This window comes from Acipenser ruthenus, chromosome 24, assembly GCF_902713425.1.
Source record: "Acipenser ruthenus chromosome 24, fAciRut3.2 maternal haplotype, whole genome shotgun sequence".
NCBI lineage: Eukaryota > Metazoa > Chordata > Actinopteri > Acipenseriformes > Acipenseridae > Acipenser > Acipenser ruthenus.
The window spans coordinates 20,264,864-20,277,153 of NC_081212.1; the positions used below are offsets into that span (position 1 = coordinate 20,264,864).

The 12,290-nt window shown below is 38.0% G+C and overlaps 1 protein-coding gene across 9 annotated transcripts in view; it reads left to right on the forward strand.

Moving 5' to 3' along the window:
* Window positions 1-12,290, forward strand: part of LOC117429861 (intermembrane lipid transfer protein VPS13C-like) — a 104,379-nt gene that overhangs the window by 1,241 nt on the left and 90,848 nt on the right. For all 9 annotated transcript variants that reach the window (XR_009308427.1, XM_058998629.1, XM_058998623.1 and 6 more), the window contains exons 2-3: window positions 858-901; window positions 2,676-2,718. Coding sequence is in view for 8 of the 9 variants with exons in the window: in XM_058998629.1 (XP_058854612.1) it covers window positions 858-901; window positions 2,676-2,718 (87 nt within the window). In the remaining variant the exon portion in view is untranslated. The remainder of the gene's footprint in view (window positions 1-857; window positions 902-2,675; window positions 2,719-12,290) is intronic.

A 12,290-nucleotide genomic window follows, 5' to 3' on the forward strand; every position in this document is an offset into this window, starting at 1 on the left:
TAGTGCTACAATGCCTTAAACAAGCTCTTCAACTAGGCTTACTGTATACCCAGTATTTGCCAGACCTGGCATGCATTTAACATGCAGGAAACAAAGCCTTCTGTTAAGCACATTGGTGATAGTGTTCTGAATCTGGGAACTCCATTTGCTTTGACCAGAATGAACTGGACCATAACTTAAACTGTCAAACATCTCTCCTGACTATGTGACACTGGCAGCTCAGAAAACATCCTTGTCATCTAAAGCAAGCAAGCAGGACAGCAGCACAGGTCTATACATGCTATTGAGTCTGAGAAAAAAAGGAAACCACTGACTCTTTTTTCTTGCAGTATTAATTCATTAGGCCTTTGAGTATGGAAAAGTATTCTCACCAAACTTGTGATAATGTGTTTCTGTTACTGTATATAAAACCAGAATCCATGTGGAGCAGGTTTGGGTTAATAGCTGCATGACTCATTTACATGATTGTCAAGGTAATAAACTGGATTTACAATGGCTTCAGGAAAGGCGTTAAATTCAGGGAATGGGGGAGGGTAATGAAGGAGCAATGTTGTAAAATCGGCAGGACAAATAAGACACTGAGGCATACTTTCAAACCATTTACTCTAAGCTAGGTGTTTCAGAAAAAAGGAGTAAATTACACACTGGAGTAAACACTTTAAAAATATGCTCCAAAGTGCAAAGCAGTTAGCAGAGGCAGTGCAAGACCTCACACCTGCTGCTGTTCTAACTCTCTGAGTGGGCGTCACTGCTGGGGGGGTCCAGTATTTTGCGGGAGAGGGTGGAAGAGAATGAGGTAGCAAGGAGGGCCAAACTTGAATTTTTAATGATTGCTCTTTTTTTTCTTCTTCTTACAGGCAATGTGGTTCTTGAAAACTTGAAAGTCAAAGAAAATGCATTGGTAAGTGACTTATTTTGTTTTCTAGACCTTCATTTCACTTTTACCTACCATTACTCTGTAGTTAACTTGCTGCGTATGGGACCCTAGCATGTAATAAAACATACCTGCATTGTGGCAGGGAAACTTGGATCTGGAAACAAAAAGATCAACTGAAAACCACTATGCTGAGAATATTTTAAAGAAATGTTTTACTAAAAGACCAATGACAAAGTTGTGACTTTGGTACACAGCTAGTGCATTATTGCTCCTGTGCAATGCAGTGTAGTCTCCCTACAGCTAAAGAGACTGATACTGGACTCTTAATAAAGCTGACATTGTTTTGCAGTATTCCTTCTTCATATGCATGTATCGTCAGAATGCTGTCATCAAATAGACATCCTAATATCTGTGATTAATTGGCTGCTTGAGCTGCACAGTGCTGTGGGCATTTTTGTATGATACAGGCAGCATAGTCATTATTTATACAGTACCTTGCTGTGCCAGAGAGTTCACTCATTGTTTACGGATGGTCTTTTTTTTTCCCCCATTAAATTTAATTTGACTATCGTTTTGGATTACTGTAGTACTGTAACACATTCCTGTTTTAGTGATTCATTAAAATAAGATATAAAACTGAATTAAATTGAGCACATTCATGTAGTGCGTCGTTTGCTCTGGTCGCAGCCTGGTCACTGCGTGACATAGACTCCACAAGGATCGAGGTGACACGTGGGCTGTTCAGCTTCATTCACACACAGTTGTGGCAGGGTGGATAACTGCATTATAGTCTTGGAAGTAGCCCCCAAAAAATGTATTTCTATTTCTTATGGTCTATACAAATGTGCAGTAACTGTATTATCCAATAAGCAGTACAAGCTGCAAATGAATAAGCCAGTGTCACAAAATGGTGGACTATGGACTAGTTATTTTTAAACTTGATAATGCCCATTGGATATAATCGCTTAGAGTCGAATTACACCGTTTAAAAGGGATTATCTGTCTAGAGTTCTGGAGAATAAGAGAAACAGGAAGGAGAACAGACCTGAGGAAACAAATGAAAAGTGAAAGGTTTGATTCCCATCCATAAAACCCATTACGCATGCACATGTCATATAAAGTAGAAGCTAACAGCACTGGGTGCAGTCACTGTGAACAATGCATGCCTTTTCTGTATTTAATAACACAACCTGTTCCAACTGGTAATCCCAAGAAATGAAGGGCACAGTGACTTTGTTTCACAGTACCGACACCTGGATGAAAAGCTATATCTTGAGAACCCTTAGTTTGCTATACTATTCTACATGCTGTTATTAAAGGGCATGGTGACAGGTGACATGGGACTCAAGCCTCTTCCTTGGCTTGGGATTTGTATGTTATTGAGTTACATTGTTATTTAAGTCTCTAAGTACTGTATATAAATAGTGGGGATATTGTGTTGTATTTTTGTTGTTGCCTAGAGCTACACACATTTCTGTTTATAATCCTGTATAGTAATGTGGCAAGTAAGTGGATTCCTATCAAACCCTGCTTTACAATGCATTACTGGTGTCAATTTGACAGACGTTTTGTTGTCGGCCTCCTATATCTTTCTGATTTGTATTTACTTTGCAGGGCTTGTTCCACACCCAGTCCCTTTCAGTACTTAAAGGATTATGTGCCAGTAGCAAAGTAACAAGTGCAAATACACACATTTCCAGTTTTAATAACAGATCTCAAAATTGCTGTTTTGGAAACCTGTCTGTTTGCAGGACAGGTGGATTTGTCCAGCCAACATATTTTTGTTTTTTTCTTACAGAGTGAATTCAACGTTCCTTTCAAAGTAAAGGCAGGGCAGATTGGTGAGTACCTATCTATCTATCTATCCTGATCCAAGGTTTTGTTTCCGTTTTTTATAGGTCCATTTTAGATATAACCTAGTTTAAACAATGACATCCTGGGAGGCAGCAGACAAGTTACAATGTGCTCTTTAGGCTTCAGGGTGTTAAACATCCACCTTGACACTTCACTTTTTGAAGATTTCCCAATAAACCACTGTGGCAGGATGGCTTGCAGTGGTGAGGTGTAGTGATAGCACGGACCAGGAAGTAACTGAACCAAAACAATGGATGGGTGGGTGAAACTGAACGCAACGGCATTCAGCTGGATTTATTAAATAAAGAAAACAAACAATTTGAACAAAACAAAACAGAAACCAAAGGGCACGTTGGCCAAACAAATAAAGAGAAACATGTATATCTAAATATAGCAATTGTTTTTCGCTCTCCTTAATCGCTCTCCTTGCTCGTTCTCCCGCGTTCTCCCGTACTCTCCTCTGTACACTCTACCCCCACAGCACGGACAGCTGCAGGTTCTTATACTAACTAGCTGTTAATTGTCTTATTACCCATCGGCCACAGTCTGCACGCGTTTGGTAAGGATGCGTGACTGTCAGCTAGTTAAATAATCAGTAGCTGATCAGCCACGCATCCTCACAGGGTTTTAAATATACAAAACAATAATAACAAATTTGCAGCGCTTTTATCTGTGCCGCAAACAAAAATAATGTTTGATAATATTTCAGTGTCATTTTATTTTACTCATTGGAGTTAGTAGTTGGTTAGGGTAAACTCCTTCAGTGAAATACACATGTAAATCTTTGAGGACTATTGGCCTAACATAAGAAGCTTGTGACTTTGCCACCCTATGTGTAATGAAAGTGGGATTGCTATTGAACCCTGCATTATCAGCTGTACACAAAGTAGAATTGATCAATGAGTGATAAAGGCAACCTCAGATAGGTAAGGTTGAAGAAGACTGGTGATAAATGTGGTTTGACGATCACAAGCCACTTGTTGCATTCCTGAGTTTTATAAACAATGTGGACGATGCAGTAAATCCTGAAAGTCCCCTATATTAACAAAGAAAATCATGAAACCTGTTCTGCAAATTGTCAAAATAAAGCTAACCTAGGCACTTTGCTGCTGTGGGTTAATCATTTAAAGATCTGGTGCACCTTATACAAGTTTAGGTAGGTCTTTTTTTGGTTTTTATTACTTTCATTTTTCGGTGCTTATTTTTAGCTATTTTCGAGTTTTATGTAAATTTCTTTTTTTTGGGGGGGGGGGGGGGGGGCTTTCGCTTTTTATATTCTGTATGATATTATTTTTTTCGGTTACTTTCCAAAATTCTTGGGCGTTTTTTTTTTCTGTCACAATATGTACAGTAATTCGACAGTACTTTCACACTTCAATTGTACCTTTTTTGTTTTGCTGTCTTCCACAAATACATCCTTATGGTCACAGGCATATTCTTATGGAGTTTTTGTGTGTTTAGGAAATTTTCTGCATTTCGCCACAATTTGCATTCTGTTTGAGATTCCACAAGCGTGTAAATACTCCCTATCGAACTGTAATATAGCTTTAAGTCTCACGAGCAAGAACACTCCTCCGTTTCTAATTGTAATCTTGTTTTAAATCTTGTAAGCAGGATACAATCCTCTAATAGAAATGCAGGAATTTGCTGCCACTCAGTAGTTGGTGTAGCTGTAGGTTATAACTTTTTATTTTCTTCACAGGGAAAGCGGTCAAGTAAATTATTAGTAACTGTGGTATATTAGGAGATTTTGTCAATTGTTGTACTGCGATTATTCAAATCAGGGGTGGAAGTGTAATTATTATTATTATTATTATTATTATGGTACTATGAATTTTAGCTGTTTTCTGTTCAGGATTATAACTGTATTTGTTTTAGAGGGAATAAATGCATTATGTTTGAGGATATAACTTCAAGTTATTTACCTAAACTGTCAATTGCAAATTGCTTCGGTCTGTAAATATTACGTTATTTGTATTTTCTGTTTCTGCTTTTGTGTTTTATTTATTTTCTTCCTTTCTATACACCTGCCTGGGACTTCGCAATAAAAATGAGCTCATAGCTAAATCTGGATGCAATACATCTTGTGACATGCCTTAAGTGTTACAAATTGTACATTGTCCCTGTCAAATAAATACATTTACTCCAAATGTTTATCAATTCCACAGAAAATCTATTAACTACTGACCATTATATTATAATCAGAATCTTAGATAAGTCACAGCTGTATGTTACATTGTTAATGTTGGAAAACATGGAACAAGTATTGAATAGCAGTTTGCTACGCATGAGGAATGACGGCTGTATTCATGTTATTTTTCTGAAAAGTGATTTAACATTGGATAGAAAAAACTGTTAGTTCCAAAAATGCAAGCACTGCTGTGATAGATGAAGGCTGCAATATGGTAGAGAAGTTAAGATTATTTTGTGTCAAAGCAAATGGCTGGCCAGCAGCACACGGCTGTACAAACAAGTCCTTTGATCTCCAGCCCTGACATGAAATTCGGGGAATCCACTGGGGTATAAAACTAGTTAACAGGTTTTTGCTTAGAAAATACAGCTGGTTTATGACGGGGGTCATAAAGCTAGTTTTCAAGGGGACCGAAGAGACCAGGCTCTAAGACTTCAGAGAGCTCCAAAGAGATAGTGCCACTGAGATCAAAGGGTCTAGAGATAGGAACAAGGAAGATGACAAAAAACAGATGTATGGACCTTTGGGGCACTAGGGTGAAGACTGCACTGAGTTCAGAGATCTTCACACTAGATCACACACACACACACACACACACACACACACATAATGATAATGAGTTGTACCTTTTCTATTGGTTAAGTGTCAGAGAAAGAGGAGGAGAGAGACACCTATGCAGAAGGGTATTTAATGTCATGCTACAATTGTAAGAACGAGTATTCTGTGTCCTGTACCTGGGACCAGACTCCCTGCATATTTCAATAAACCTAACAACTGACTGAAGAAAAGGACTCTGTGCAGTTTCTTGAATCTATTTACTCACCATTCTTTTTTAAGTTACATCAGTTAACGAATCCACCTGGGTTGTGCCAACCACTTTATTTTTGGGGTGATCCCTGGATAGTCACAAATAGGTGAATCCAGGGGGATTCTCCAGTGATGAACAATGCTGTAAAGAAAACCCAGATGTGGCATTTCCCAGAGGGGTATACGTTGATCAAATCAGCCCCTTAGCACTAGTCTACAGTCTTCCCAGTCTGTCCGCTGATTAATTACACTATGTATCACAATTTTTGTTCCTGGGTAGTAAGTGTTATTTCCTAATTGCTTATGCCTCAAAAGTATAGAAAATGGCTATTATTCCCCACAAACTTTGCTTTTGTGACCAGACAGTGATATTTTGAAATTTACCTATTTCCAATGAGAAAACGAGCGAATTTGTGTCTTTTCGTTCACATAAAGTCAGAAAAAAACAACATATGAATCCAAATGAACATGTATTTATACTAAAGTAATACAAAAATGACTACAAAAGATTTAGAAGTGAGTAGTTTTTCGAGATTTACGATTATACTGTAAATCACTTTCACGAATCAGCCCCCAAATGTAGTCTCCCTTCATGTTCTCGTTATACTGTCCTTCATTGACAGCTCATCCAGGAGCCTCAAAGCCGTGCTGCTCCATAATGGTAACAAGTACCCGTCTCTTCCCCTGGCTCACTCGGTGCACCTCAAAGAGGATTACAACAGCATCAAGACCTTGCTGGACGCCTTGAAGTATGATGAGTACGGCTGGGACCCCCAGAAGGTGCTGATGCCACCACTGCACATCAAATTGGGCCTTATGAAACTATTTGTCAGAGCTCTAGATAAGGAGTCGGCAGCCTTCAAGTACCTTCAAGACTTCTTCCCTAAGCTGTCTGAGGCAAAGGTCAAAGCCAGTGTCTTCGTCGGACCACAGATAAAGAAGATCCTGGAGTGCAATGAATTCCCCAAGAAGCTCACTGGTAAGGAGAAAGCAGCTTGGAACAGCTTTGTCGCAGTGGTTTGGGGCTTCCTGGGCAATCACAAGGCCGAAAACTATGTGGAGCTGGTTGAGACTCTGGTGAAGAACTACGGCACAATGGGCTGTAGGATGTCCCTCAAAGTCCATATCCTTGATGCTCATCTTGATAAATTCAAGGAGAACATGGGAGCGTACTCGGAGGAGCAAGGTTCGCTTCCACCAGGATATACTGGACTTTGAACGCCGCTACCAAGGACAGTATAACGAGAACATGAAGGGAGACTACATTTGGGGGCTGATTCGTGAAAGTGATTTACAGTATAATCGTAAATCTCGAAAAACTACTCACTTCTAAATCTTTTGTAGTCATTTTTGTATTACTTTAGTATAAATACATGTTCATTTGGATTCATATGTTGTTTTTTTCTGACTTTATGTGAACGAAAAGACACAAATTTGCCCGTTTTCTCATTGGAAATAGGTAAATTTCAAAATATCACTGTCCTGGTCACAAAAGCAAAGTTTATGGGGAATAATAGCCATTTTCTATACTTTTGAGGCATAAGCAATTAGGAAATAACACTTACTACCCAGGAACCAAAAAAAAAAAAAAAAATTGTTACACGGTGTTACCACACAAGCCTGGCTATGCTCTGTACATCCAGCGGTGTTACAGTCTTCATCCATCTCCCAATGGATTTGTGTCTTTTAAAGCCAATGGAGCGTATCAATTATGTTTTTAATTGTTTTCTATTTCCCAGCACACTGTCCTTTTGGTAATGCACTGTCCACCTAACAAGGAGTCTGCAGGCTAGTGCACTTCCTGTCTAGCTAACCTATTCCTACACAAGCAACTGGAACTGTGCGAGACCCAATTTGATTGGGTTTTAAAGAATCCTGCAGTAATCTTGGGCTCCTACACTTTTCTATGAATATACATGCTCTTGTATCTTTGTAGGATGAAGTGCACTTTAATATATGTGTCATTGCCTGGGCAGAATGTCTGTCTGTTTCTTTAATCTAGCTACAGGCCCCTTAACATCATAAAGAAAATCCACTTGTTTACAAGAAACGCTCATGTTTTAAATGTTAAAATGCACCCATAGTCTCTATTAGGCTTACTCAGACTTTATACACAAGGGCAAGGTGCCCTTTTCTTGTTTGGAGATAATCGTGGAAAAAAAAAACTATAAGGATGCTGTAGTTTACACTTTATCTATCTAAAAAAAATGGTGCCACTTTACAAAATGGTGCCGCTACAACAAACCAGCAAGACAACATAGTCTTTGTATTTTCTTGTATGTTATCTTTCATGCATGATAAGGTAATGCAGTACAGTACTGGTTCCAGAACGTCTGCCTGTTAATTGTTAAAGAATTGCATACATTATGAATACTGTCTCTTTTGATTACTGCTTACAGTGTGTGGGATGTGTTCCTTTAGGCAGTATGTGAAAGTTTAATGACATTTTAATGACACCCTGTGGATGGGAGCTTTAGTTACGTGCTGAGTTTTGTTTTCAGGTAATCAGTGGCCTAATTGCACTGAGTTCTTATTGATTTAGTAAGGCAGTAGCTTTTGTGACTGTTCTAAATTCAATTTTATATTATAAAATTTAACCAGGCCATTGGAGCGAGTTTGAAAACGTGATGTGATTGGATGCCAGCAGCAACTTTTGATCTAAAGCGTGTTCTTTGAAATCGCTGCTTATTCCAAACGAAAGAGCCACAGCCTCTTCAACATGGGGGAGGGGCAGTGATAGTATGGGGGCAGATATTCCACAGCCAGTACAACGAATAGTATCTTAATAAACCATTTCAGACCTGTGACCTCAGATGGTTTTCAAATTCTGGTTTTGTTCTCCACAAAATAAAGTAAAATTGGAGTGTATCAGCCAAGAAAAATTAACCCTTGCATGTCAGTAATTTTACAAAGCTGTCCTTGGAAGTGTGAAAGACTCATATCTCAGACATCAGCATAGTTGTTATATAAACTGAGACCATGACATTGACCTCTGGCCTTATATGGCTGGCTTATGGTCATGTGACTTTCAAGTTTCTGGGTAAAGACTATTGGCTGGTATAAAAAAAAACACTTTTTTTTCTGTAAAAAAACCCCCTAAAAAACCCAAATATATTTCACACCATTAGTGATTTCAATGGCACAGATTTTTCACATATCAATTTTACTATCTCTTAACAAAATTTGCCAACAGAGATGCCATTAAACCTCATACTATTCCAGTTGCTTTGTTTTTGTTCACAGAAAGAAATTATCTTGTTTTCATTACTTTTTGCCAGATTTTGTACTGGGCATAATACTAGTATTTCTTGTCACATGTGGAGAACCGTCATTATTTGTACTTGAAAATAATATTTACTGTTTTTTAATCTATGCTGGCAGTTCACGTGGTATTTGTTTGAGAACTTAGTGTAAGCAGTAGGCACAGCATTCTGTGTAACCAGTGTACCGTTCGCCTCGCGTGTCCAAACAGATTGTAATGTCCATATTTAGTACAGCAGTTCAGAACAAGATTGGATAAGATTGGCACCTTCTTAAGGTCATTGTGCCCCAGTCGGAAATGAACTGTATCAAACATGCAGTAACTGGAACTTTTCATTTCCTTGAGAGCACTTGAATGCTAAAATGAATTACTTTACTGTATGTATTCATCTTTAGCTCCAGCGCAAGCTTCTTATTTATTGGTTTGTACTAATGCACAATGTTGCCTTTACAATGTAACAGCTATGATTTCTGATGGCTGTAAATCAGGGGTCTCTGATGCAATTTGATATTCTGGCTGTTTAGCTGTCAATGCTACACTTAAAATAGACAATTATGTACCGTATTTATTTATTTATTTATTGTGAAACTTGGTGAGGCCACTTTAATGATATTTCTTGTGTAAAGTTTTATATACATCTGTTTTCATGTTTTAAGCCACACTGGAAACGGAGGTCTGTACAACATGTCCCTGAAGTCTGTGGTAAAATTGACCATATTATATTAGTTCATATAACAGTATAGATTCTACTGTACAGAACAGCGAACTTTGGTAGAATATGGTGTGACTAACGCGTTTGTTTTGAGTTCATACCTTTCCTTATTATTAGATGTATTGTGCAATTTTGAGTCATTAATTCTGCTTAACACCTGCCCCACAGGGACCCACTGCAATTCACTGTTAGCTCCTGACAAGAGAATAATCAGTCTGTGTAATAACCTTTTAATTATTTGTCATGTAAAATTCTGAATCACTGCAGTTCAGGGAATGATGTGCTTCCAATGTTAGATTGGATATTAAGGAATGCTTCACTAACCTCAAAGCAATTTAATATAGGTCCTCTGTATTGTTAAATGTCAAGTTACTGGTGTCATATGAATATTGCACGTGTCATCTTTGGGCATTCTGAAGGCTAGGTATTTAATTTTGCCTGATTGATACTTTTATTCAAAGTTTCTATGATGCCTGCCTTTTTAATTCTCTGGATCTTCTGAAAACTGCAGATTTTTCAAGGAAACACAGTAAATAAATGCATAATAGCCAGTTTGCTTAATTTCATCTCTGAAAATTGGTGAACACCAAAGCTGTACAATAACATGCATTTAATTTTCCATAAAGGGATATACCACCTTTTGGACTGAGTTTCAGTTCTAGAATTTCATTAACTGTTCCTGTTCCTAGGGTCTCCTACTTGGTTTCCCTTTGGTTTGAATATACAGTAGAACATCCCTTGCTGTCTATCTGTCTGTCTGTCTAACTTCTGAAAGCCTTTTTGGATTGATCTGAAATGTTGTATAGAGGTTCATAATGATGGGGAAAAGAAACAGGCACAGTTCACCCCCAAACACCTGCTGGCTATCAATACCTTACATGTACCAACATAATCATTTGCTAGTGCACATTGGTGTGATTTTCTGTGCTAAGCAAATACCCTTTTAGTTTATTTTCTTCTTGCTTGACCTTTTTAAAGTAATCTCTACCCCTGAAAATAGAACAGAACAAAGACTTATTGAGTCAGAAGAGTAAAAAAAAAAGTGTTCTGGACAGACTTCTTTACTATTCTGAGAGTAATCTTTTACCGCTCTGTCAATATTAGGAGTTCTGTTTTAACATTTTCTAGTTTTGTGGTATGACTCTGTTTTTATGAACATGGTGGTTTTGCCTGTGTAGTTAGTATTTAGACTTTTTTTAAATTGTTGTTAGCAAATAAAAAAAAACAAAAAAAAACATGCCATCGTTTTAATGGTATTACGATTTAGTACAAGACAGAACTGTAGAAGTGAATACATTGTGTGTATAGTGTCTTACTATACACCTGAGCAGAAGATGTACTGGATTTTTGACAAACCCTTAACAGTGATTGGTTGATTCCCCCATAATTGGCATGAGTTTTGCCATCTTAACCTAGCTGTCAATGAACATAAGTCCACATCACAAAACTACTGCATAGTTTAGTGCATTTGACGGGCTCTGCTTGAGAGGCCCAGGAATAAATGTTCAAGTTGGGCCTGTGGAGCAATCAGAGACCATGCTTGACATTAACTAGAGTCATTTATCCCAAACCTTTTTCAAGAGCAAAATATTTATATATTTTTAAAATTTAAAATATACTTGTAAGTGCTATTCCTTTATAAATAACACACAGCTGCTCTGTTAGATCTCATTTAAAACTGTACTTTTAAAGTAAGAGGTTAAGTGAACCTGAATTACAAGATGAGAAGGGAAAGCATATTGCTCTTGTTTTTTTTTTTTTTTTTTTATTTCTGAGCAAAAAAGAAAGCCTGAAGAGCCTTAATGATCTAATTTGTATGACGTTCATAGCTGCTGACTTTGACAGCCAGTCTGCTCCTGCTGGTTGAGCATAGATGACTTGGAAATCCAATAAAAGTATTGTGCTTGGCCTAAAGGCAGACTGGACTGCCCTGATAAGAATGGATGATGGGTTTTGAAAGCAGCTAAAGCAGGCCTGCCAAACCATTAAAAGAAATTAAACAAGGCAAGTAAATATGCTTAGCGCACACATTATAAATAGATAAGTGTTCAGTTGGTTTACAGGGAATGCTAGAGAAGGGGTTGCTGGGCAACTCCATTATTTGCAGTTTGAACCAGTACTCAATCAGGCTGAGGCCTGCACATTTAGATAGTCTTCTGCTGTCCTCACTGTTTGCTCACATTAGCTGTGCTCCATATCAACCGACATAACGTTTCAGCGGTATTTGGTTTTATATCGCATCTTAATTAAGAAACTGTGTGTGTTGTTCTAGGGATACTTTAGGTCATTTCCATGGTTACCTTCGAATCCTTCACGCTTGTTTTAACACACAAGTATTGCTTTAGAAAAATCTGGTACTGTGGAAGAGACACCATAAAAGCTCATACAAGGGCTGGACAGGAAATTGAAATACATGCAGTTTGTTACCCACTGTATACCCACTGTTTGTTTGGGAAAAAAGGAACTTGGCAACTTTATTTAAAATACTTCAAATCATCAAAAACCGCCATATTGTGTTGAAATGCACTTTTGTCAGTACAGTCATCCGGTGCGTATCCAACTGCGGTGGGACCAGAGTAAGGGCGGA